The 27,953-nt window shown below is 48.5% G+C and overlaps 1 protein-coding gene across 1 annotated transcript in view; it reads left to right on the top strand.

Annotated features, from left to right (window-relative positions):
• Nucleotides 1–3,734: 3,734 nt before the first annotated feature.
• The window catches only part of RAB44 (RAB44, member RAS oncogene family), a 39,673-nt gene continuing 15,454 nt past the window's right edge, over nt 3,735–27,953 (top strand). Inside the window, exons 1-8 of the mRNA XM_038748754.1 lie at nt 3,735–3,938; nt 11,396–11,507; nt 18,139–18,310; nt 20,627–20,773; nt 21,745–21,835; nt 25,084–25,179; nt 25,473–25,664; nt 26,664–26,743. Of these exons, the coding sequence (XP_038604682.1) occupies nt 3,735–3,938; nt 11,396–11,507; nt 18,139–18,310; nt 20,627–20,773; nt 21,745–21,835; nt 25,084–25,179; nt 25,473–25,664; nt 26,664–26,743 (1,094 nt within the window). The remainder of the gene's footprint in view (nt 3,939–11,395; nt 11,508–18,138; nt 18,311–20,626; nt 20,774–21,744; nt 21,836–25,083; nt 25,180–25,472; nt 25,665–26,663; nt 26,744–27,953) is intronic.

Genomic DNA, 27,953 nt, shown 5'->3' on the forward strand with positions numbered 1-27,953 from the left:
CCCCAACATAAGAATGTCAGGCCTAAGAGGGATGTTGGCCTTTTCTCCCTCACTCTGAGGGGAGAGCAGGGTTGGTTGCTCATTGAGAAGCAGTGTGGCTTAGTGGAAAGAGCACAGGCTCAGGAGTCAGAAGTCGTGGGTTCTGGTCCCAGCTCTGCCCCTTGTCAGCTGTGTGACTTTGGACAAGTCACTTAGCTTCTCTGTGCCTCAGCTACCTCATCTGTAAAATGGGGATTAAGACTGTGAGCCCCCGGTGGGACAACCTGATCACCTTGTAACCCCCCCAGTGCTTAGAACAATGCTCTGCACGTAGTGGGTGCTTCATAAATGCCATTACACTAACAAATGCCATTATTCTGTCTATTTTATTCTGTTAATATGTTTTGTTTTATTCTCTGTCTCCCCCTTCTAGACTGTGAGCCCACTCTTGGGTAGGGACCGTCTCTAGAGGTTGCCAACTTGTACTTCCCAAGCGCTTAGTACAGTGCTCTGCACACAGTAAGCGCTCAATAAATACGATTGAATGAATGAATGAATGAATGTTACTATTAATGAATCTCTTTGAATATAATTATTGTGGATTTCCTGGCCCCTCTCCACCATTTCTCCACATCTCTCCTTCTAGACTGTGAGCCCACTGTTGGGTAGGGACCGTCTCTATATGTTGCCAACTTGTACTTCCCAAGCGCTTAGTACAGTGCTCTGCACACAGTAAGCGCTCAATAAATACGATTGAATGAATGAATGAACCTATGGAGCCCAGAAACAGACTCAGAACCCTTGAGAGGGCATTCATTCATTCATTCAATCATTTTTATTGAGTACTTACTGTGTGCAAAGCACTGCATTAAGCATTTAAACACTGTACTAAGGGCATGCCGGTAACTGGGGACCCTAAGACTCCAAGACTTCTCACTGCTTATGCCCTAGTCACTCCCGGGCCTGTATTTCTGCTTTGAGGCACTTATCCCTGCTTTTTAGGAAATAATAATAATAACGATAATAATAATTGTGGTATTTATTAAGTTCTTACTATGTACCAAACACTGTTCTAAGCCCTGGGGTAGATACAAAGCAATGAGGTTGGACACAGTTTCCTGTCCCACGTGGGGCTCACAGTCTTCATCCCCATTTTACAGATGAGGTCACTGAGGCCCAGAGAAGTGAAGTGACTTACTCAAGGTCACACAGCAGACATGTCACAGAGCTGGGATGAGAAGCCAGGCCCTCTGATTTCCAGGTCCAAACTCTTTCCACTAGGCCAAACTGCTTCGCAAAAATGTAGTCATATGAAACTGTGGACTCCCCCCTGCACCTGGAATTCTGGGCACATTTCTGGGCTTCCCATCATCATCAATTGTATTTATTGAGCGCTTACTGTGTGCAGAGCACTGTACTAAGCGCTTGGGAAGTACAAGTTGGCAACATATAGAGACAGTCCCTACCCAACAGTGGGCTCACAATCTAAAAGGGGGACCCTTCCCATCTCAAGAAGGGTCTGCTAGAGCTGGAGAGGGAATCGAGAAGGGCAGCCAAGACATCAGGGATTGGAACAGCTTCCAAGAGAGCAGCGTGTACAAAGCATGAGCTTGGAAGCCAAAGGTCATGGGTTCGAATCCCCGCTCAGCCACTTGTCAGCTATGTGACCTTGGGCAAGCCACTTAGCTTCTCTGTGCCTCAGTTACTCATCTGTAAAATGGGGATTAAGGCTGTGAGCCCCACGTGGGACAACCTGATCACCTTGTTACCTCCCCAGCGCTTAGAACAGTGCTTTGCTTAACAAATACCAACATTATTATTATTGTTATTATGAGCGGGCAGACCAAAAAGTAGTAATAATAACTGCGGTACACGTTAAGTGCCTACTAGATGAAAGCACATTACTAAGCGCCAGGGTAGATGCAGTATAATCAGGTCAGACACAGTCCCTGCCATGGGACTCACAATCTAAGGGAGAGGATGAGGGATGAGAAAACGGAGGCACCGAGAATTTAGGTGACTTGCCCAAGGTCATACAATAGGCAAGTGATGGAGCCAGGATTAGAACCCAGGATTAGAAAAGGTTAGGCTCTGCTACTGTGGGAATAATAACTGTGGTATTTGTTAAGCGCTCACTATGTGCCAGGCACTGTACTAAGTACTGGGGTAGATGCAAGCAAATTGGGCTGGATACAGTCCCTGTCCTGCACAGGGCTCACAGTCTTAATCCCCATTTCACAGATGAGGTAACTGAGGCACAGAGAAGGGAAATGACTTGCCCAAGGCCACAGAGCAGAAAAATGGCAGAGCCGGAATTAGAACCCATGACCTTCTCTTCCAAACCCCTGCTCTATCCACTATGCCATGCTATGAGAGGACATGACCAAAGTTTACTGTATTGGGCAGGCTGTGTTCAGGATCAATCAATCAATCAATTGTATTTATTGAGCACTTACTGTGTGCAGAGCACTGTACTAAGCGCTTGGGAAGTACAAGATGGCAACATATAGAGACAGTCCCTACCCAACAGTGGGCTCACAGTCTAAAATTCAGGATTAATCGCTGAACAGGAAATTCTCACAATAGCAATGCAAGGGCCACCCTTTAGAGCTTAAGGGAGGCAGATTTAAAACCACCAAAGGAAACCCTTCTTACTCCAGCCAAGGGTAAACATATAGAGTTTGTTTAGAGAAGCAACATGGCCTAGTGGATAATAATAATAACGGTATTTGTTAAGCGTTTACTATGTGCCGAGCACTGTTCTAAGTGCTGGGGTAGATACAAGGTAACCATGCTGTCCCACGTGGGGCTCACAGTCCTAGTCCCCATTTTACAGATCAGGTAACTGAGGCGCAGAGAAGTTAAGTGAGTTGCCCAAAGTCACACAGCTGATAAATGGTGGAGCTAGGACGAGAACCCATCATCTCTGATTTCCAAGCCTGTGCTCTTTCCACTAAGCCATGCTGCTTCTCTAGACCACGGGCCTGAGAGTCAGAAGGACTTAGATACTAGTCTAGAACCGCTACTTGTCTGCTGTGTGACCTTGGGCCAGTTATTTCACTTCTCTGTGCCTCAGTTACCTCATCTGTAAAATGAGGATTAAGACTGTGTCACACAGCAAGCACCTAACAGACACCATCATCATCAGAAGCAGAGTGACTTAGTGGAAAGAGCACGGGCCCGGGAGTTAGGAGACTTGGGTTCTAATACTATCTCTACCAGTGTGGGATGTTGGGCAAATCACTGACCTTCTCTAGGCCTCAGTTTCCTGTTTCATAAAATGGGGATTCAATCCTTGTGCTTCCCCTCAGGATGTGAGCCTCATGTGGGAATAAGACTGAATCCAATCTACTTATGTTGCATCTACCCCAGGATTTAGCACAGAACTTGACACCGAGTAAGCACTTAACAAATACCACAGTGATTATTATTTATGGCCACAGGAAGGCTGAACATAGCAGAAAGTTCAAGGTTCATTCAATCATATTTATTCATCCTCATCAATCGTATTTATTGAGCGCTTACTATGTGCAGAGCACTGTACTAAGTGCTTGGGAAGTACAAATTGGCAACATATTTATTGAGCGCTTACTGTGTGCAAAGCAATGTACTAAGCGCTTGGGAGGGATTGTGCCAGGGGGGAGGCACGGGGAACTCCATGACTCCCTCACGGTTCCTATGGAGACAGGCCAGCGATGCTCACTCTGCTCTCCTGCTTCTCAGAGCCAAGGGCCTTGACGCGAAGAGGGGGCACCATGGAGAGTCAGAAGGTTCCTCGGAGGGCCAAGAAGCTGGGCTCCAGCCGCAGGCGGCAGATCAGAGGAACCGAGAGCTCGGAGGACCAACCTGGAGAGCGGGGTGAGGAGTCCCCGCCCTCAGAGGTGATGGAGAAGCTCCAAAGTTTCTTCCAGGCCTGCGACGCTGACCGGAAAGGCTTTGTCACCCGGGAAGACCTGGAGGTGAGACCGTTTGGGTCCCGATGTGGCATCTTTGTTCTGGTCTAGACTAGGAAAGAACCCGTCCGTCCCTTCTGGGTTCTAATATGGCGGGGTCATGTCCCTCAGGTGGGTGTTGAGGGAGGTGGTTGCTGTATGGACCAGTTTGTTGTTTGCCAACTTGTACTTCCCAAGCGCTTAGTACAGTGCTCTGCACACAGTAAGCGCTCAATAAATACGATTGATGATGTTGGGCCTACATCAGCTGAGAGACTCTAGGGGCCTGGAGACAGCTCTAATAATGTCTCCCCATTCCACCGCCTCACTCTGCTCAGAGTTTCTGCACCATTATTATTATTATTATTATTATCAGCACTTAGAACAGTGTTTAATAATAATTGTGGTTCTTGTGGTTCTATTACTCTATTTATTTATTTATTTTACTTGTACATATCTATTCTATTTATTTCATTTTGTTAATATGTTTTGTTTTGTTGTCTGTCTCCCCCTTCTAGACTGTGAGCCCACTGTTGGGTAGGGACCATCTCTCTATGTTGTCAACTTGTACTTCCCAAGCACTTAGTAGAGAAGCAGCGTGGCTCAGTGGAAAGAGCCCAGACTTTGGAGTCAGAGGTCATGGGTTCGAATGCCGGCTCCGCCACTTGTCAGCTGCGTGACTTTGGGCCAGTCACTTCACTTCTCTGGGCCTCAGTTCCCTCATCTGGAAAATGGGAATTAAGTCTGTGAGCCCCACGTGGGACAACTTGATTACCTTGTAACTACCCCAGCGCTTAGAACAGTGCTTTGCACATAGTAAGCGCTTAATAAATGCCATCATTATTATTATTAGTAGTAGTACAGTGCTCTGCACACAGTAAGCACTCAATAGATACGATTAATTGATTGATTGAATGTTAAGAGCTTACCATGTGCCAAACACTATTCTAAACACCAGGGTAGCTATAAGTCAATCAGGTTGGCCACAGTCCCTCTCCCTCATGGAACTCCATTTATAGGTGAGGTAACTGAGGCACTGGGAAGTTAGGTGATTTGCCCAAAGTCACATTGCACACGCGTGGCAGAGCCAGGATTAGAACTCAGGTCCTTCTGACTCCCAGTCCTGTGCTCTATCCACTAGGCCATGCTGCTTCTCTGCATGCCTAGGGGCTGGGAGATAACCCTCAATAGTGTTTACTGAGCAACAACCAGGTGCAGATTATTGGATTTAGCCCTTGGAAATATCCAGCAAAAGAGATTCGGTCCCAGCTCTCAAGGCGTTGACAATCTAATGGGGAGATAAGCAAAAACTGACAAATACAACAGGCAAGCACCGGTATAAGAGCATAGCCGCAGCTGATGTAAACTAAAGATGGGAAAGAAATAAATAACAAATCAACAATGGGTCACATTGGGAGGCATAACCTGGAAAGGAGATTTAGTCAGGGGGCCTCCTGGAGGAGGTGGGCTTTTAGGGGAGCATTGAAGGTGGGGAGAGATGCAGTGAGGTGGATTGTGAGCCCACTGTTGGGTAGGGACTGTCTCTATATGTTGCCAATTTGTACTTCCCAAGCGCTTAGTACAGTGCTCTGCACATAGTAAGCGCTCAATAAATATGATTGATGATGATGATGATGATGATTTGAGTAGGGAGGGAGATTTAAGCAGTGGGAAAAGCATAAACTGACATGAACAATGGGTTAAAGGTGGGAGATTTGTGAGCCCAATCAATAGTATTTATGGAGCGTTAACTGGGCAGTCCTTCTAGACTGTGAGCCCGTTGTTGGGTAGGGACCTTCTCTATATGTTGCCAACTTGAACTTCCCAAGTGCTTAGTACAGTGCTCTGCACACAGTAAGTGCTCAATAAATACAATTGAATAAATACAGTACAACAGAGTTGGTAGGCCTGTTCCCTCCCCACAATAAACTTACAGTCTAGAATGAGATAATAATAATAATGGTATGTGCCAAGCACTGTTCTAAGCGCTGGTACAGATACGAGGTTATCAGGTTGTCCCACTTGGGGCTCACTGTCTAGATCCCCATTTTACAGATGAGGTAACTGAGGCACAAAGAAGTTAAGCCCAAAGTCACACAGCTGACAAGCGGTGGGGTCGGGATTAGAACCCATGACCTCTGACTCCCAAGCCCGGGCTCTTTCCACTAAGCTACGCTGCTTCCAACTAGAAGGTGAGTTTGGGAGGGCTGAAGAGTGCAAAATGGGGTGCAGCGGGAGAGGGGAGAGGGAGACAGCTGATGGAGAGCTTTGAAGTCAGTGCTCTGGAATTTTTATTTTATGTGAAAAGAAGCAGGGATGATGATGACGATGATAATGCTGATGATAATAATGGCATTTATTAAGCACTTACTATGTGCAAAGCACTGTTCTAAGCAATGATAGAGCTACTGGAGGGGGTGTTTTTTGGGTGGGTGGTGATATTTTCTGAAGAGTGATGTTAAAAGATGACACCTGCAGTTATGTGTAGGATAGATTGAATTAATCAGTGGCATTTATTGGCATCAGTGGCATTAGGAGAAGCAGCATGGCTCAGTGGAAAGAGCCCGGGCTTTGGAGTCAGAGGTCATGGGTTCAAATCCTGACTTCGCCAATTGTCAGCTGTGTGACTTCGGGCAAGTCACTTAACTTCTCTGGGCCTCAGTTACCTTATCTGGAAAATGGGGATTAAGACTGTGAGCCCTCTGTGGGATAACCTGATCACCTTGTAACCACCCCAGCGCTTTGAACAGTGCTTTGCACATAGTAAGCGCTTAATAAATGCCATTATTATTATTATTTATTGAGCCTCGAAGGAAGAGGGAGACTCAAAGCAGAAAGACCAGTAAGGAGAGCCTTGAGGTGACCATTCAATCCAAGGTATTTATTAGAGAAGCATCATGGCTTAGTGGAAAGAGCTCAGGCTTGGGAGTCAGAGGTCATGGGTTCTAATCCCAGCTCCGTCACTTGTCAAAACCCCTGACAATTAATCACTGACCCAGAGCCTTGGGAGACGTGGCTGTTCCTCCACAAAACCCCTGCAAGGAGAGCCCCTGCTCTCTCCCCCTCCCTCCAGGCTCGCATCTCCTCCTGCCTTCAGGTCATCTCCATCTGGATGTCTGCCCGCCACCTAAAACTCAACATGTCCAAGACTGAACTCCTTATATTCCCTCCCAAACCCCGCTCTCTCCCTGACTTTCCCATCACTGTTAACGGCACTACCATCCTTTCCATCTCACAGGCCCGCAACCTTGGTGTCATCCTCGACTCTGCTCTCTCGTTCACCCCTCACATCCAAGCCGTCTCCAAAACCTGCCGGTCTCAGCTCCGCAACATTGCCAAGATCCGCCCTTTCCTCTCCATCCAAACCACTACCCTGTTCGTTCAAGCTCTCATCCTATCCTGTCTGGATTACTGTATCAGCCTCCTCTCCGATCACCCATCCTCGTGTCTCTCCCCACTTCAATCCATACTTCACGCCGCTGCCCGGATTGTCTTTGTCCAGAAATGACTGGGCATGTTACTCCCCTCCTCAAAAATCTCCAGTGGCTACCAATCAATCTGCGCATCAGGCAGAAACTCCTCACCCTGGGCTTCAAGTCTGTCCATCACCTCGCCCCCTCCTACCTCACCTCCCTTCTCTCCTTCTCAAGCCCAGCCCACACCCTCCACTCCTCTGCCACTAATCTCCTCACCGTACCTCGTTCTCGCCTGTGCCGCCATCGACCCCCGGCCCACGTCCTCCCCCTGGCCTGGAATGCCCTCCCTCTGCCCATCTGCCAAGCTAGCTCTCTTCCTCCCTTCAAGGCCCTACTGAGAGCTCACCTCCTCCAGGAGGCCTTCCCAGACTGAGCCCTGGAGCGGAGGGCGGAGCCCCCTCCTTCCTCTCCCCCCCGTCCCCCTCTCCATCCCCTCCGTCTTGCCTCCTTCCCTTCCCCACAGCACCTGTATATATGTATATATGATTGTACATATTTATTACTCTATTTATTAATTTATTTTACTTGCACATATTCTATTTATTTTATTCTGTTAATATGTTTGGTTTTGTTCTCTGTCTCCCCCTTCTAGACTGTGAGCCCACTGTTGGGTAGGGACCGTCTCTCTATGTTGCCACCTTGTACTTCCCAAGCTCTTAGTACAGTGCTCTGCACACAGTAAGCACTCAATAAATACAATTGATTGATTGATTGATTGTCAGCTATGTGACCTTGGACAAGTCACTTAACTTTTGTGGGCCTCAGTTCCCTCATCTGTCAAATGGGGATTAAGACTGTGAGCCCCACGTGGGACAACTGATTACCTTGTATCTATCCCAGCACTTAGCGCAGTGTTCGGCACATAGTAAGCGCTTAACAAATACCAACATTATTATTATTATTGAGTGCTTACTGTGTGCGGAGGATTGTACTAAGTGCTTAGGAGAGTGCACTATAGCAGAGTTGGTAAACACTTTTCTGAGTTGATAAGGGCTTGAACAGGAGTTGTGGCCTTAAAAAGAAGAGCGAAGGATGGATCCAGAAAAGATTATAGTGGGAGAACACCGGGGCTTAAAGATTGACTGGGTGTGGGAGGTAAATGACAGAGAGGAGTCGAGATAATACCCAGGTTGTGAGTTCCTGGTATAAGGAGGGTGGTAATGCTGTTGACAGGAGTGGGAAAGCTAGGAGGGGGAGGAGAAGGTTTAGGAGGGAAGGTGAAGAGTTCAGTTTTCCATCTATTGAATTCAAGGGATCGGCAGACCGTCTGGAGACCTCTTGGAGGCTGGAGGAAATGGAAGATTAGAAAGTGGGTTGGGGAGGACAGGGGGAGAGGGAGAGATTTGGGAGACATCCACCGAGAAGGGGGTTGAAAACCTGAGTAGTGATGAGCTCTCTGAGAGAATTAAGATAGACTAAGGGTGGCTCAGTGGAAAGAGCCCGGGCTTGGGAGTCAGAGACCATGGGTTCTAATCCCGGCTCTGCCGCGTGTCAATTGTGTGACTTTGGGCAAGTCACTTAACTTCTCTGGGCCTCAGTTACCTCATCTTTCAAATGGGGATTAAGACTGTGAGCCCAGTGTGGGACAACCTGATTGCCTTGTATCCCCCCAGCGCTTAGAACAGTGCTTGAAACATAGTAAGCACTTAACAAATGCCATTATTATTATTATTAAGAGTAGAAGACCCAGAAATGAGGTTTGTGGGAGCCCTACAGTTGGAAAGCAGATGGAGAAGAAGATGTCAGAAAGAGCCCCAGGTCAACAAAACTAAAATTGGGGACAATTTCTCAGATGAGGGAGTGTTCTATAGTTTCAAAGGCACCTGAGAGGTCAAGAAGGATTAGGACAGAACCCCTTAGATTTATTCGGAACAAATTCACTCGGAGACAGAAAAAGTGCACTACTGTATTGTCACGGACAAAGTATGCAATTATGCAAGACAACCTAACCCTCAATCGATGAATGATGTTTATTGAGCACTTACTGTGTGCAGAACAGTGGGGCCTAGTGGAAAGATCATGGATTTAGGAGTCAGAGGACAAGGGTTCTAATCCCAGCTCTACTACTTGTCTATTGTGTGACTTTGGGCAAGACACTTCTCTGTGCCTCAGTTACCTCATCTGTAAAATAGGGATTAAGACTGTGAGCCCCACGTGGGGCAACCTGATTACCTTGTATCATCATCATCAATCATATTTATTGAGTGCTTACTATGTACAGAGCACTGTACTAAGTGCTTGGGAAGTACAAATTGGCAACATATAGAGACAGTCCCTACCCAACATCCCAGTGCTTGGCACATAGTAAGGGCTTAACAAATACCATAATTTTTACTATTATTATAATACTAAGGGTTTGGGAGAGTACAACGCAACAGAATTGGTAGATATGTTCCCTGCTTAGGAGCTTACAGTCTAGTGGGTTCCACACATAGATACAGGCACATCTTGGAACCGAAGAACAACTTCACTTTGTTGGAGATTTTGGAGAACGTAGTCTTGGTAGAGTTGAGGGGTTCAAATCCCGATCGCTGGGGGCTGAGAAGAGAGTGTGTCAGTCAGTCAGTTCGTCTGTCAGTTGTATTTATTAAGCAGTTACTATTCATTCATTCAGTTGTATTTATTGAGCACTTACTGTGTGCAGAGCACTGTACTAAGTGCTTGGGAAGTACAAGTTGGCAACATTTAGAGACAGTCCCTACCCAACAGTGGGCTCACAGTCTAGAAGGGGGTGACAGAGAACAAAACAAAACATATTAACAAAATAAAATAAATAGAATAAATATGTACAAGTAAAATAAATAAATAGAGTAATAAATCCGTACAAACATATATACATATATACAGGTGCTGTGGGGAAGGGAAGGAGGTAAGGCCGGGGGGATGGAGATGGGGAGGAGAGGAAAGAGGGGGCTCAGTCTGGGAAGGCCTCCTGGAGGAGGTGAGCTCTCAGTAGGGCCTTGAAGGGAAGGCTATGTGCACTATGTGCAGAACACTGTGCCAAGTGCTTTGGAGAGTACAATATAGCAATATAACACATTCACTGCCCACAACGGGCTTACAGTCTAGAGGGGGAGACAGATATTAACAGAAATTACAAGATAATTTAACAGGACTTGGCATTGACACTCTGAGGGGCCTGGGACAGTGAAAGCCCGAAGCAGAGGGAGGGAATAAGATCGATTTCAGCCCTTCCTACCTCCCCTGGACCACAAACTCCCTCCTCCTCCCCCCCATCACTACGTGCAGGACTCTCACCCCGATATGGCTAAAGATTACTTGGACCAGAGCGGCAGCTATGACAGAGGTAAAGACTGGTCATTAAGGAAAGCTGGGGAAGCCTAACAGACAGTAGAGGCCTTCTAAAAAAAATGGAAGTCCTCATGGTGGTGATTGGAGGGCTACCCCCTGCCCCAAAAGCTGCCCCTTGGCACAACTGTTAATGTCCCTTAGGTCTCTCTTCTCAAAATGGCAGAGGGGGGGCAATCGACATCCACAGAAAAATTCCATTTTAAGAACAAGAGATAAAGAAAGCTCAAATGAGAGATGTAGCGGTGTTGGAGGCTAATCTACATGCCTCGCCCAACTAATTTGAGAAGCAGAGTGACCTAGTGGATAGAGCCCAGGTCTCAAAGTCAGAGGAATTGGGTTCAAATCTCGGTTTCACCACCTGTCAGCTGTGTAGCCTTACGCAAGTCACTTCCCATCTCTGTGCCTCAGTTACCTCATCTGTAAAATGGAGATTAATACTGTGAGCCCCACGTGGGCCAGGGGCTGTGTCCGACCTGATTACCTTATATCTTCTGCAGCAATTAGAACAGTGCCTTGGTTCAGACTGGGTTTTCCCTGGTGTTTCCCAGAGCTCTCAGCATTATGCAGCCTGCACCAAGGGCCCAGTGAGCTGTGAAACTGTGTGAGGAGAGGCCTGGTTCCCACGCGCCCTTTGTGGTCCACCCAGGGAGCTAAATCAACTGGAAACCGGCCCCCAGGCTCATCTTTTCCTTCCAGAAAGCTGAGTTGAACCTGCCAGGAAACACCAAGGAGCTGGCACTGGTTTTTGATGGGCTGGACACGGAGAAGAAAGGCTACCTGACCACTGAGGAATTCACATCAGGACTCGGTATGTCCTGGGCTGGGGCACCTGGGAGAGGGTGGCGGGGAGAAGTGGTGACCAATCAATTGTATTTATTGAACGCTTATTGTGTGCAGAGTGCTGTACTAAGCGCTTGGGAGAATGCAACATAGAATTGGTAGACACGTTCTCCGGACTTCTTGGGCATCATAGGAACGGAAACTTAGAACAAGGTGGCAACTGATGGCCCTCAAAAATCCCAGGCATCCCTTTGCCAGTGCCCCTGTCTGCCACACTGTCTCACAGTACTGAACAGTGGACGGACCAGCTGGGAAACGGACAGGGCTCAAATAGAACTGACCCTCTCAGGGTCACACCTGGAGAGTTTCTGGTACTCAACTACAGGAGGGAGAGTCAAGCAGAGGCCTACCTGTTCCTTTCCTAGCTTGGAGAGTGGCTAGCGAGTGGAAGACAATCTGCTACAAATCAAAACTCACCTGTGCTGGGCAGCAGCGGCATGGGAGACAGTCGAGGGCGGAGACTCGTTTACTACGTGGAAGGAGGCAGGGATGAACCACTTCCAGATCTTGACCAAGAAAACTCTATGGATCCACTGCCAGAACGATTGCAGATGGAAGTGGGTCATTCTGGGGGAGATGTGTCCGTGGCATCGCTATGGTTCGGACGCGACTTGACCGCATAAGACCACAAAATAGAACTGAGCTAAAGGCCATCATCCCCAGACTTCTGCATCTCCTCAGGGAGATGCCTAACTAGAACTGTAAACTAGACTGTAAACTCGTAGTGGGCAGGGAATTTTGTCTGTTATATTGCTATATCGTATTCTCCCAAGTGCTTAGTACAGTGCTCGGCACACAGTAAGAGCTCAGTAAAAATGATTGGCTGACTGACTGACTGAATGGGACCCTACCATTCTCCTGCCCAAATTAGTCGAGGGTTCAGAATCCATAGGGATGGGATGGATAGTGGGAGATGGGATGTCAGGTCCCTGTAAGAAGACCTTCGCCTCCACAGTCTGCATCCCAGAGAAGCCTAGGAAGCAACATGCTATAGTGGATAGAGTGCAGTCCGAGGAGTCTTTCATTCACTCATTCAGTAGTATTTATTAAGCACCTACTGCGTGCAGAGCACTTTACTAAGTGCTTGGGAAAGTACAATAATAATAATGATGGCATTTATTAAGCACTTACTATGTGCAAAGCACTGTTCTAAGCGCTGGGGAGGTTACAACGTGATCAGGTTGTCCCACGGGGGGCTCACAGTCTTAATCCCCATTTTACAGATGAGGGAGCTGAGGTACAGAGAAGTTAAGTGACTTGCCCAAAGTCACACAGCTGACAGTTGGCAGAGCTGGGATTTGAACCCCTGATCTCTGACTCCAAAGCCTGTGCTCTTTCCATTGAGCCATGCTGCTTCCCCAATACAACAATAAACAGTGGCATTCCCTGCCCACAACGAGCTCACAGTCTAGGGGGGTGGCATTCATTCCTGTATTTAATCATATTGATTGAGAGCTTACTGTGTGCAGAGAACTGTATTAAGCACTTGGGAGAGTACAGTACGACAATAAACAGACACACTCCCTGCCCAAAACAAGCTTGCATTCTAGAGGTGGGGAGACAGACTTGAATACAAATAAATAAAGTACAGTTATGTACATAAGTGCTGTGGGGCAGAGAGGGGGAAGAACAAAGGGAGCAAGTCAAGGAGACAAAGAAGGGAGTAGGAGAAGAGGAAAGGGTGGCTTATTCATTTGTTCATTTAATCGTATTTATTGAGCGCTTACTGTGTGCAGAGCACTGTACTAAGTGCTTGGAAAGTACAGCTCAGCAACAGAGACAGTCCCTACCCAACAAAGGGTTCATAGTCTAGAAGGGGGAGACGGACAACAAAACAAGTAGACAGGCATCAATAGCCTCAAAATAGATAAATAGAATTATAGATATATACACATCATTAATAAAATAAATCAAATAATGTATATGTACAGAGATACACAAGTGCTCTGGGGCAGCGAAGGGGGTAGAGCAGAGGGAGGGAATGGGGGTGATGGGGAGGGGTGGAGGAGTAGAGGAAAAGGAGGGCTCAGTGTGGGAAGGCCTCCTGGAGGAGGTGAGCTCTCAGTAGGGCTTTGAAGGGAGGAAGAGAGCTAACTTGGTGGATGTGTGGAGGGAGGGCGTTCCGGGTCAGGGGGAGGATGGGGGCTGGGGGTCGACGGTGGGACAGGCGAGAACGAGGTACAGTGAGGAGGTTAGGGGCGGCAGAGGAGCGAAGGGTGCGGGCTGGGCTGGAGAAGGAGAGAAGGGAGGTGAGGTAGGAGGGAGCGAGGGGATGGACAGCTTTAAAGCCAATAACACGGAAGGTTAGTCTGGGAAGGCCTCTTAGAGGAGATGTGTCTTCAGAAGATCATGAGTTCTAATCCCAGCTCTGCCACTTGTCTGCTGTGTGGTCTTGGGCAAATCACTTCACTTCGCTGAGCCTCAGTTACCTCATCTGTAAAATGGGGATTAAGACTCTGAGCCCCATGCGGGACAGGGACTGTGTCCAACCTGATTTGCTTGTATCTAGCCCAGAGCCTGGCACATAGTAAGTGCTTAACAAATGCCACATTATTATTATTATTATAGACTAGGGTGGAAGTAATCATATTTAATAATTATAATATTAATAATAATTATGGTATTTGTTAAGCACTTACTATGTGCCAAGCTCTCTTCTAAGCACTGGGCTGAATATGAGGTAATCAGGTTGTCCCACTTGGGGCTCACAGTCTTAATCTCCATTTTGCAGATGAGGTAACTGAGGCACAGAAAAGCAAAATGACTTGCCCAGGGTCACACAGCAGACAAGTGGAGGAGCCGGGATTAGAACCCACATCCTCTGACTTCCAAGACTGTGCTCTTACCACTAAGCCATGCTGCTTCTTGATAGCCACTTGGGGCTGTGCACTGTACTAGTGTTTGGGAAGGACAGAATAAAGAAGTGACGCGTTCCCTGTCGTGCCCCACAAAGCATTTTACGGGATAAATAATAATAATGGCATTTATTAAGCGCTTACTATGTGCAAAGCACTGTTCTAACCACTGGGGAGGTTACAAGGTGATGAGGTTGTCCCCCGGGGGGCTCACAGTCTTCATCCCCATTTTACAGATGGGGTAACTGAGGCCCAGAGAAGTGAAGTGACTTGCCCAAAGTCACACAGTTGACAATTGGCGGAGCCGGGATTTGAACCCATGACCTCTGACTCCAAAGCCCGGGCTCCGGTCCACTGAGCCACGTTGCTTCTTAATGTGTTACTATGTGTTACTATGGCCAATCTCCAAAATCTCAGTTACCGCCCCATGAGGGGAAGACTCCTCAGGCAGAGCTTGGCTAACTGCCCCTCTCTCATGATGCCACGGTTAACTTGGTGGGGGCCAAGTATTAGAGCCAATACTTCATTCATTCAATCGTATTTATCGAGCGCTTACTGTGTGCAAAGCACTGTACTAAGCACTTTGGGGAGTACAATATAACAACAGACACATTCCTGCCCACACCGATTTCAGAGTCTAGAGACGAGCTCGCAGTCTAGTCTTCATTGCCCCCGGTGTCCTGCTGCTGATCAATCAGTCAATGGTATTTATTGAGCACTTATTATGTGCAGATCACTGTACTAAGCATTTGGGAGAGTACAATACCACTTGTTCCCTGCCCATAACAAGCTTACAGTCTATAGGGGGAGGCAGACATTAGTATGAATAAACAAAAAATGAATAATAAAATGATTTAAATAGATTTACCTAAGTGCTGTGGGGTTGGGGTGACTATCAAATGTCCAAAGGTCACAAGATCTAAGTGCATAAATAATAATAATAATGATGGCATTTGTTAAGTGCTTACTATGTGCAAAGCACTGTTCTAAGCGCTGGGGAGGATATAAACTGATCAGGTTGTCCCACGTGGAGCTCACTGTCTTAATCCCCATTTTCCAGATGAGGTAACTGAGGCACAAAAAATAATAATAATAATAATAATGATGGCATTTGTTAAGCGCTTACTACGTGCAAAGCACTGGAAAGTGAAGTGACTTGCCCAAAGTCACACAGCTGACAAGTGGCAGGGCCGGGATTTGAACCCATGCCCTCTGACTCCCAAGCCCGGGCTCTTACCACTGGGCCACACAGAAGGGAGAGTGAGTTTGGGGAAAAGAGGGTTTAATCAGGGGAGGCTTCTTGGAGAAGATGTTACCTCACTAATGCTTTGAAGGAGGAGAGTGGGGGTCTGGCATATATGGAGGGGGATAGAAGGCTGGGGGGGATTTCAAATAAACTGTTAGGGGCCTCAGTGCATAGCAGACTACACTGCTCCCGGGATACACACTTTATTCCCGATGATTCAAAGAAGGCTTATGATTTTAACCTCCATCTGATGCCCCTGACAACCCCTCTGAAGTAATAGTAATAGCGACATTCATTGAGCATTCAATTGGTGCAGTGAATGAACTAAGAGCTTGAGAAGGGATCCGTTCCCTGCCCACAAGGCGTTTACACTCTAATGGCGGTTACACACATAAAAATACATACAAATCTAGTAATCATTATCATATTTGTTATACGCTTACTCATTGTCAACCAGAGTTCTAAAGCGCTGGGGTAGATACAAGTTAATCTGGTTGGACATGGTCTCTGTCCCACATGGGGTTCACAGTCTAAGTTGGAGGGGATCAGGCATTTAATCCCCATTTTATAGTAGGGGAAATTGAGGAACAGAGAAGTTAAGTGACTTGCCCAAATTCATACAGCATGCAATTGGCAGAGGCAGGATTAGAATTCAGGTCCTCTGACGACCAGGCCTGTGCTCTTTCCACTAGGCCATGGTGCTTCTAATAATAATGAAATAACAATAATAATAATAATAATGATAAATTAATGCATGGTATTTATCAAGCACATACTGTGTGCAGAGCACTGTACTAATTGCTTGGGATAATACAACGGCATTGGTAGACATGTTCCCTGCCCACAATGAGCTTACAGACTGTGAGCCCGTTGTTAGGTAGGGACCATCTCTATATGTTGCCAACTTGTACTTCCCAAGTGCTTAGTACAGTGCTCTGCACACAGTAAGCGCTCAATAAATACGTTGAATGAATGAATGAATTGTGGTACTTACTACAATAATAATGGTATTTATTAAGCACTTACTATGTGCAAAGCACTGTTCTAAGTGCTGGGGAGGTTACAAGGTGAGTAGGTTGTCCCACGGGGAGCTCATAGTCTTAATCCCCATTTTACAGATGAGATAACTGAGGCCCAGAGAAGCTAAATGACTTTCCCAGAGTCACACAGCTGACAATTGGCAGAGCTGGGATTTGAACCCATGACCTCTGACTCCAAAGCCCGGCCTCTTTCCACTGAGCCACGCTGCTTCTCAAGGATGTACTAAGCACTAGAGTGGATACAAGATAATCAGGTCTGGCACTGTCCATGTCCCACAACAAGATAAAGGATTAAATGTAGAATTGAACAAGCAGATTTACAAAAGTTTGAGAATGGGTAAAGGCACCATAAGGCTTAGAATTCTGGAAATTAGTTGGGGAAGGCTTGCTGGAGGAGGTGGGGGTTAGCCAGGATGCCAACTGTCTCCTCCCCATTTCCCATCCCCAAGTGAGACTGGTGGTGTTCGACTACTGGCCTGGAGAGTAACTGAAGACATATATTCATAGACAGCTAGGAGTCAAACCCCGTGTTAGCCCTGGGACAGGTACAAGATAATCAGATTGGACACAATAAATAATAATAATAATGATTGTGGTATTTGTTAAGCACTAATTATGTGCCAGGCACTGTCCTAATTGCTGAGGTGGACACAAGCAAATCGGGTTGGACAAAGTCCCTGTCCCCCGTGGGGCTCACGGCTCACGGTCTCAATCCCCATTTTACAAGGGAGGTAAGACCATCTCTATATGTTGCCAACTTGTACTTCCCAAGCGCTTAGTACAGTGCTCTGCACACAGTAAGTGCTCAATAAATACGATTGAATGAATGAATGAATAACTGAGGCCTAGAGAAGTGAAGTGACTCATCCAAGGTCACACAGCAGGCAGTGGCAGAGTCAGGATTAGAACCCACGACCTTTTGACTCATAGGCCAGTGCTCTAACCACTACGCCAGGCACAGGGGGCAGGGGTCGTAACCTCAATTTACAGATAATAATAATGATGGCATTTATTAAGTGCATACTATGTGCCAAGCACTGTTCTATACACTGAGATAGATACAAGGTAATCAGGTTGTCCTACATGGGGCTCACGGTCTTAATCCCCATTTTACAGATGCAAGAACTGAGGCCCAGAGAAGTTAATTGACTTGCCCAAAGTCACACAGCTGATAGGAGGAAACTGAGGCCCACGTTAGCAGATAAGCTTCCCGAAAGAGTGAGAGTAGAGGGTGAAGTTCCCCCAACACATTTCCCCGACACCCTGGCTCCTGGGATGTGAAGATCCCAACGCTGGATTTGTCATTAATTAATTCATTCAAACAATTGTACTTATTGAGCGCTTACTGTGTGCAGAGCACCATACTAAGCGCTTGGGAGAGTACAATACAACAATAAACAGACACGTTCCCTGCCCACAACGAGCTTACAATCCAGATTTTTTCCCGTCTGCCTCTAGGGAACCTCTTCGGCTCCCACGCCCGGACCCACGAGCACCGCAGGAGGAAGACGGGCTCCAAGAGGGCTTCGCTGCCCCACAGGTTCCTTCCCCTGGAAGAAGCCGACAGCGAGGAGAGGGCCTGGTTTCTGTCTTTCATGGAGCAGATGGGCGCCAACCACGTATTTCCCGAGTAAGACCCGGGCATCAAGCCGGAGCCGCAGCCTGATTTTGAAAAGTACCAACGGGTTGGGCTTGTTTCTCCCCTCTGAGAGTTGGAAGACTGGATCTGTGTCTTCCAGGGTTCAGCGGTGGGGTGGAGAGTGTGGGCTGAGGCCTGTACGGTACTTGGCTCAAGGTAAGCACTTAACAGATACCATAATTATTATTATGAGCCCTCACTAATAATAATAATGATAATGACGGTATTTGCTAAGCACTTACTACGTGCCAAGAACTGTTCTAAGCGCTGGGATAGATACAAGCTGACAAGGTGATAGGTTTTACATGTCTTGTTTTGTCACCTGTCTCCCCCTTCTATCAATCAATCGTATTTATTGAGCGCTTACTGTGTGCAGACTAGACTTCTAGACTGTGAGCCCATTGTCAGGTAGGGACCGTCTCTATATGTTGCCAACTTGGACTTCCCAAGCGCTTAGTACAGCGCTCTGCACACAGTAAGCGCTCAATAAATACGATTGATTGATTGATTGATTGATGTCCGACCTGATTTGCTTGTATCCACCACAGCGCTTAGTACGGTGCTTGGCTCAAAGTAAGCACTTAACAGATACCATAATTATTATTATGAGCCCTCACTAATAGTAATAATAATAATTACGGTATTTGCTAAGCACTTACTACATGCCAAGCACTGTTCTAAGCGCTGGGGTAGATACAAGCTGACCAGGTGATAGGTTTTACGTGTCTTGTTTTGTCGTCTGTCTCCCTCTTCTAGACTGTAAGCCCGTTGTCGGGTAGGGACCATCTCTATATGTTGCCAACTTGGACTTCCCAAGCGCTTAATACAGTGCTCTGCGCACAGTAAGCGCTCAATAAATACGATTGATTGATTGATTGATTGATTGTAGTCAGACTCTCCTCCCAGCAATGGTGCAAAGAGACATAAAGTCCCGCCAAGTCCCGTCTCTGCGGTTACAAGAAACACCCTTCTCCCTTCCGCTGGGGCCAGGGAGCCCATGGCGAGAGATGCATCTCATTTGCTTGCCCCTCTAATTTTTTTATGATTTTTGGTACGCACTTACTATGTGCCGGTTGCTGTACTAAGCACCAGAGTAGATCCAAGCTAATCAGGTTGGACACAGTCCCTGTCTCACATGGGGCTCACAGTCTTAATCCTCATTTTACAGATGGGGTAACTAAGGCACAAATAAGTTAAATAATAATTATGATAATAATAATAATAATAATTATGGTATTTGTTAAGCACTTACTACGTGTCAGGCACTGTACTAAGTGATGATGATGATGGTGGTATTTGTTAAGCTCTTACTATGTGCCAAGTACTGTTTCTAAGGGCTGGATAATAATACCTACCTTGGGTTTGTTATAGTGCTTTTATACCCAGCACTTAGAACAGTGCTTGGCACATAGTAAGTGCTTAACAAATTCCCCCTCCTCCCCGTCCCCATCCCCCCCACCTTACGTCCTTCCCCTCCCCACAGTACCTGTATATATGTGTATATGTTTGTATGTATTTATTACTCTATTAATTTTATTTGTACATATTTATTCTATTTATTTTATTTTGTTAATATGTTTTGCTTTGTTCTCTGTCTCCCCCTTCTAGACTGTGAGCCCACTGTTGCGTAGGGACCATCTCTATATGTTGTCAACTTGTACTTCCCAAGCGCTTAGTACAGTGCTCTGCACACAGTAAGTGCTCAATAAATACGATTGAATGAATGAATGAAATGCCATCATTATTATTATTACCAAAGCGCTCGCTGGAGTGGATAGAGGCAAATTGGGTTGGACACAGTCTCTGTCCCACGTTAGGCTCACAGGCTCTATCCCCATTTTACAGATGAGGTGACTAAGGCCCAGAGGAGTGAAGTGATTTGCCCAAGGTCATACAGCAGACAAGAGGCAGAGCCAGGATTAGAACCCATGACCTTCTGGCTCCCAGGGCCGGTGCTCTAGCCCCTAGGCCACCATGCTGCTTCTCTCATTTGTTTCTGAACCGCCCAGAACTTCCCAAGTGTTTCTTTTAGGTTCATTCATTAATTCATTCATTCAGTCGTATTTATTGAGCACTTACTGCGTACAGAGCGCTTGGGAAGTACAAGTTGGCAACATATAGAGACGGTCCCTACCCAACAACAGGCTGACTTGGCCTGGCTAGGAAATGCCCCAGTTTGACCCGCAGGCCTGCTAATGGCAGGAGCAGGATGGGACCTCTTGTGTGTGGGGAGGTGGGGGGATATTCTTGACCCCCTCAGTCCTCCTGAAGCCTGCCTCCGCCCTCCCCACTCTCTGCCTCTCCCAGTCAGGATGAGATCTGGCAGCTGTGGGGGAAACTGCGGCAGGAAGAGCCCCAGTTAGCGGGGAATTTGGAGGGGTTCCTGGCCAAGATGACAAGCCGTATTCGCACGGCCCGAGAAGAGAAGGAGGCTCTGGAGCTCACCCTGAAAAAGTGAGTCTGGTCCACACAGAGGGTCTCCACTCAGGGGGCGGAGGGGCCCGGGATCCCTGACAGGGAGAGGGTGGTCAGGGAGGGGCAGAGGAAGAGGGAAGGTAGAGATGTAACAGGGCAATGTCAGAGGCTGGGGGTGGGGTTAGAGTGGTGGGGGGTAGCTTTAGACTGATCTGAGGTTACAAGAAACACCCCTCTCCCTTCCGCTGGGGCCAGGGAGCCCATGGCGAGAGATGCATCTCATTTGCGTGCCCCTCTAATTTTTTTATGATTTTTGGTACGCACTTAACTACGTGCCGGTTGCTGTACTAAGCACCAGAGTAGATATGAAGGGCAGGCGGGGCGACAGGAAATGGGGCTAGGGTGGGTGTCTCCATCCATATCACAGGACCGGTCATGTTTGTCCGTAGTCTTTGTAGGAGACAGATTGTCAGTCTTGTCCCGGGGTGGCCAGCCCTGGCCCAGCCATAACCCCACTCCCAGCCCAGCCCCACCCAGGCACAACCCCAGGCCCGGCCCCTGGCCATGGCCTTACCCTTAGGGCCCAGCCCCACTCCCCTTACAACCCCAACCCCAGCCCTGTCCCCTGCTTTGGTCATGGTTTCTCTCCCAGCCCCAGCCCCGGACCATGACCTTACCCAGTCCCAGCCCCAATCCCTGCCATGGCCTTTCCCCCTGCCCTGACCCCAGCCCAGCCATAATCCCCACCACAACCCCAGATCCAGCCCCAATTCCTGCCCCAGTCCCACCTCTGTCCTCCGCCCCAGCCCAACTGTAACACTCTCCACAATCCCCGGCCCAGCCCCTGTCCCGGCCTGACTCAGGCCCAACCCCAGCCTCAGCCCAGCCATGAAACCAGCCAACCCTCGGCCCCAGCCCAGTTCACCCCTAGCAGCAGCCCCAGTCCCAAAGCTAGCCCTAGATTCAGCCCCATCCCCACCCAAGGGCACTGGGGCTGCTCTCTCTTGCAGGCGTGACGCGGACCACCACCGAGAAGTCCAGCAGCTCTATGAGGAGATGGAGCAGCAGATCCAGAGTGAGAAAGAGCGACTGCAGACTGTGGTGGGTTTTCATTTTCAGTCTGGGCCACTTCCCTCCAAGGGCAAAACGGGGTACATTCTAGGGGGGGTGAGAGAGAGAGAGAGAGAGAGGAGTTGTAGGGGAACTTAGAGAAGCAGCATGGCAAAAGCACAGGCCTGGAAATCAGAAGGACCTGGGTTCCCAGCTCTGTCACTTGTCTGCTATATGACCTTGGGCAAGTCACTTCACTTCTCTGTGCCTCAGTTACTTCATCTGTGAAATGAGGATTAAGACTGTGAGCTCCATGTGGGATAGGGACTGTGTCCAGCCCTATTAGCTTGTGTCTTGTATTAGCTTGTATCAGAGAAGCAGCGAGGCTCAGTGGAAAGAGCCTGGGCTTTGGAGTCAGAGTTCATGAGTTCAAATCCCGGCTCTGCCAATTGTCAGCTGTGCGACTTTGGGCAAGTCCCTTAACTTCTCTGTGCCTCAGTTACCTCATCTGTAAAATGGGGATTAAGACTGTGAACCCCCCGTGGGACAACCTGATCACCCCGTAACCTCCCCAGCGCTTAGAACAGTGCTTTGCACATAGTAAGCACTTAATAAATGCTATCATTATTATTATTATCTACTCCGGTGCTTAGTACAGTGCCTGGCACATAGTAAGTGCTTAACAAATACCAGTTTTAAAAAAGGAGAGAAAAATTCACTTTTTAGTTTGAAAAACTTCCAAGTAAGCCTCCACAACCACTTAGCCTGTCTGTATGTCTCCCACGACCAGCTGGGATGGTTTCAAAATATGGAGGTTGACAAGGCAATTTTACAGGATAGAATTGCTGCTTCCCAGACAGCTGTAAACCAGCTCCAGGGAGTGTCTTTCTTTTCCTTGTGCGTTGGCCCCAGGAGCGGCATCAGCCTTCCAGCGGCCCATGTTGCTGTCAGGAGGTCCCTAGTGATTTCAACTGACATCTTTTCAGCCCATGACCTTGGAGAAGTTCCAGCTTGGATTTGACTCCTGCTGGTTTCCCTCCTGTGGCTTGGCAGTGTGTTTTTGTGTGTGTTTGTGTGTTTGTGTGTGTGTGTGTGTGTGTGTGTGTGTGTGTGCGCGCGCACGCATATGCAGGCAGAGGTTCCAGTTCAAAGGGTACCAAGTGGATTACTAGAAGGGGAGGTGGGGATGCTCCCCCTCCCCCTCGTCCCCCTCTCCATCCCCCATTTTACCTCCTTCCCTTCCCCACAGCACCTGTATATATGTATATATGTTTGTACATATTTATTACTCTATTTATTTATTTTACTTGTACGTATCTATCCTATTTATTTTATTTTGTTAATATGTTTGGTTTTGTTCTCCGTCTCCCCCTTCTAGACTGTGAGCCCACTGTTGGGTAGGGACTGTCTCTATATGTTGCCAACTTGGACTTCCCAAGCACTTAGTACAGTGCTCTGCACACAGTAAGCGCTCAATAAATACGATTGATTGATTGATTGATTGATTGATGCTAGATAATCCGTGCTAATTGTCACTGCCTTCCGTCCCACCCCCCGAGGATTCCTGCTCCTAGCAGGCGGGGTCGGTGCTGTGATAAAAGCTACTCCCTCACTCCTGATGTGTCTGCCTCTGATCCCTTCTCCCCACTTAAACTCTGAGTCCCCTGAGGGACAAGGACTGCGTCTAATTCCCACCTTTGGATTCTCTCCCAGAGCTTAGTACAGTGAGCACACAGTAAGCTCCTAATAAATACTATTACTATTACTACTACTACTACTAATGTTGGTATTTGTTAAGCGCTTACTGTGTGCCAAGCACTGTTAATGATAATGATAGCATTTACTAAGTGCTTACTATGTGCAAAGCACTGTTCTAAGCACTGGGGTAGATACAAGGTAATCAGGTTGTCCCACGTGGGGTTCACAGTCTTCATCCCCATTTTCCAGATGAGGGAACTGAGGCCCAGAGAAGTGAAGTGACTTGCCCAAAGTCACACAGCTGACAAGTGGCGGAGCTGGGATTTGAACCCCTGACCTCTGACTCCAGAGCCCAGGCTCTTTCCACTGAGCCACGCTGCTTCCCTGAGCTGCTGCTGCTGCTACTGCAACTGCTAGACTTCAAGACTGTGAGCCCACTGTTGGGTAGGGACCATCTCTATATGTTGCCAACTTGTATTTCCCAAGTGTTTAGTACAGTGCTATGCACACAGTAGGCGCTCAATAAATACAATTGAATGAATGAATACTACTACTACTACTACTACTACTTGAATGAATGAATGCTACTACTACTACTACTACTACTACTATTCATTCATTCAATCGTATTTATTGAGCACTTACTGTGTGTAGAGCACTGTACTAAGTGCTTGGGAAGTACTACTACTACTGCTACTACTACTTGTCTTATGCTATCAAGTTGTCTTTGACCCATAGAGGCGTCATGGACACATCTCTCCCAGAGTGCCCCACCTCCATCTGCAATTGTTCTGGTTGTGTATCCATAGAGTTTTCTTGGTAAAAATACAGAAGTAGTTTACTATTGCCTCCTTCCGCACAGTAAATTTGAGTCTTCACCCTTGATTCTCTCCCAAGCCGCTGCTGCCCATCGTGGGTGAGTTTTGACTTGTAGCAGATTGCCTTCCACTCGCTAGCCACTGCCCAAGCTAGGAATGGAACGGATATGTCTAGACCGGGAGAGTACTGGAAACTCTTCAAGTGTGACCCCGAGAGGGGAGAAGCAGCGTGGCTCAGTGGAAAGAGCCCGGGCTTTGGAGTCAGAGGTCCTGGGTTCAAATCCCAGCCCCACCAATTGTCAGCTGTGTGACTTCGGGCAAGTTACTTCACTTCTCTGTGCTTCAGTTCCCTTATCTGTAAAATGGGGATGAAGGCTGTGAGCCCCATGTGGGACAACCTGATCACCTTGCAGCCTCCCCAGCACTTACAACAGTGCTTTGCACATACTAAGCACTTAATAAATGCCATCATTACTACTACTACTACTACTAAAAACGATTAGTAAATATGACTGAATGAATACTACTATACTACTACTACTATTAGTAGTACTGGGGACCGAATACTGGGCTAGATGGATCATTTGTCCAACTGGATGAGGGTGTCTGCTCTTGGTCTGGGTCCTTATCAATCGGTCAACAATCAGTGGTATTTATGGAGTGATTACTGTGCAGAGGGCACTGTTCTAAGCGCTCAGGATAGTGCGACAGAGTCGGTAGACGCATTCCCTGCCCACAAAGACCTCACAGTCGAAAGGACTTCTGTTTCCTCCTTTCTCCCAGAGTGACGCCCGGAGCCTGGTCTACGACTCAGAGATGCAGAAGGCCCTGGAGGCCAAGGAACAGGAGGTGGAGCACTTAGCCGAGGGTCATCGAGCGGTGAGACTTCTCCCCTGGGAGGAAGGGGGAGATCCAGGAGCCCCAAGAGACCATGAGGGCCAGAGTTCGGCCTGACAGAAGAGATGGAGAGTCACCCAGCATTTTTCAAGCACCTTGCTTTTATTCAGCTCACTTCCAGGAGCTGAATAAGTACCTGTTTTGAAACCATTCTACCCAACGCCGATTGCTTTACTGGTTCCCGGTCCCTAACCACCCCGGATGACCCCCACTTCCCCGGCCCCTGGCCTTCCTTTCCCTCCTGATGGTCGCTCCTTCCCCCGGTCCCCCGGCAGCTGGAGGCCCAGCTCCACCGGCTGAGCAGCACGAAGCACGCAGCAACCGCCGAGAACCAGCAGCTCCGGGAGGCACACAGGGACCTGGAAGGGAAGCTGGAACTCGTCCGAGGGCAGCTGCAAGTGACCACCGGGCACCTGGGAGCGGCGAGGGCCCAGGCGTCATGGCAGGGGCCAGAGGAAACCAGGCGAGTATCTGGGTGGCTGCGAGGAGGCAGGGGCTGTCTCTGCATGGTGCCCTTGCTCCCCGTTACCCACCGGGCCCCAGATACTGGGGAATGGAATCTTTCTAGAAGGTTCTCCCCAATTTGTTCCACCCTGGCCCTGCCCCTCCCTGTGTCCTGGGCTGCACTCGTATACAAAGAGGCTGGGAAGTTGGTGAAGGAAGAATCCTGTCCTAATGCCAGGGGTGGGGGCCTACTTTATCTTCAGCATTCAGCATCAGGCCGAGGCCTCTGAAGACGGTTTCCTCAGGACTCAGGTAGGAAAATCCTGGCGTGACGCCTGGGGAACCCAGTGGATGAGGCCCAGAGTTGGCTGGCTCCATGCCCTCCTTCCCCCTCTTCCGCCCGCCCCTCCTCGGCTTCTTGGCTCCACTCCCTGTGCTTGGCTCCATTCCCCCCGCCCATCCTGCCCCATCAAGCTTCTCCTCTCTTGTGTCGGACACGCAGACAGATGGGTAGTTGGGTGGGCGGACAGACAGACAGGCTGACGTAAGCCCAGCCCCCCTGAATAATAATAATAATAATGGCATTTATTAAGTGCTTACTGTGTGCAAAGCACTGTTCTAAGTGCTGGGGAGGTTACAAGGTGATCAGGTTGTCCCACTGGGGGTTCTCAGTCTTAATCCCCATTTTACAGATGAGGTAACTGAGGCACAGAGAAGTTAAGTGACTTGCACTTGCCCAAAGTCACACAACTGACAATTGGTGCAGCTGGGATTTGAACCCCTGACCTCTGACTTCAAAGCCCGGGCTCTTTCCACTGAGCCACGCTGCTTCTCAAAAGCTTCTCTGAAGCTGGGGAGTCCCACCTCTGCCGTTCAGTCTCCTGGATCCTGGCATCTCGAGGCCTTTTCCCCCAGAGGGTGGGACATGGGGAGGATCCCGGCATTTGCAAACCAGGGGAATGGGAGGGGCGGGAAGGGGCATTAATTTCCCCCACAGCCTTCCTCCTGGCTCCGTCTCCCAGGACCAGCTTCCTGAAGAGGTGATGTTCCAAGCAGAGGGGGAACAGAAGGGGGGCGTGATGCTGACTGCTGACCACTCAGGGTGAGTGGCATCCCAGCTGGAAGGGGCTAGCTTCTGAGGAGTGCCCAGAGGGGTCTGCCCTAGCCCGAGGGTGGCTTGGGACTGCTGAGCAATCCTGGGATGGCCTTGGTTCCAGGGCTGGAGAAGAGGGAAGAGTTTGGCCCAGAGACCACGAAGAAGGGAATTTGTAACAAATCTGCTCCACCGGAAGATAATTTCACCCTCTGCTCAGTCCACTGAAGAGCTGTGGAACTGGCCAGCTCCCATAGTAACTTAAGTCCTAGCCAGCTCGGCCGACTTGTCCTGATTCATACAAGGTGGAAAATCAAAGACAATGTCCCAACGTTTTCAGCTGTGACAGAAGGGTTCTCATTCCGGAGCATGTTGACTATTGGCCAGAAGGAGCAGCTGGCCCAGGCTCATCATTCATTCATTCATTCATTCATTCACTCGTATTTATTGAGCGCTCACTAAGCGGGGGCCCCCATCCCTGGGGACTCCAGCAACGTGACAGCCCCCTCCCCACCACTGTTTTTAGTTCTGTCAAGCCCTGGCTGTGTGGGAGAAGGGGGAGACTTGGAGATGGAGGGGTCTGAATGTGCTGGGGATGTTGGGTGGGAGGGCGGGAAGGAGTAAACTCTGTTCAGGAGGGGCCTGGGCTCAGTGCCCCAGACCCAGTGAATTTTATCTGGCTGGGCATGGCTGGACTGAGCTGTGGGCTCATCTTTGGGGCTGACATGATGGCCTGAGAGGAGGAAGAGGCTTCCTAGGGCCCCTGCTCTAACCCCCCATGCCTCTGTCAATGTGTTTCTGCCCCTGGGAGGTTGACCACTTTCCTGAATCTCCCTCTCCCAGCTCTGAGCCCCTTCCTTCCTCCCCTCCAGGCCCTCCCACTCCACTTCTGGTCAGATGTAACTTCCATACCAGCCCAGCCTCTCCTACTCTTTTTTTTTTAATGGTATTTATTAAACGCTATGTGCCAGGCACTGTACTAAGCTGTGGAGTAGGTACAAGCTAATCAGGTCAGACATAGTCCATGTCCTACATGGAGCTTATAGTCTTAATCCTCATTTTACAGATGAGGTAACTGCCAGGGTCACACAGCAGACAGTGGGGAGCCAGGATTAGAACCTAAATAGGGAGGAGGAAGAGGGCAGGCCCAACATCCCCTTACGCTCAGGGAAACTGAGGTCCAGGGAGGCTTTGTCACCTATCTGGAGTCACTCGGTGG

Source organism: Tachyglossus aculeatus, chromosome 7 (genome assembly GCF_015852505.1).
Source record: "Tachyglossus aculeatus isolate mTacAcu1 chromosome 7, mTacAcu1.pri, whole genome shotgun sequence".
In the NCBI taxonomy this organism is placed as follows: domain Eukaryota; kingdom Metazoa; phylum Chordata; class Mammalia; order Monotremata; family Tachyglossidae; genus Tachyglossus; species Tachyglossus aculeatus.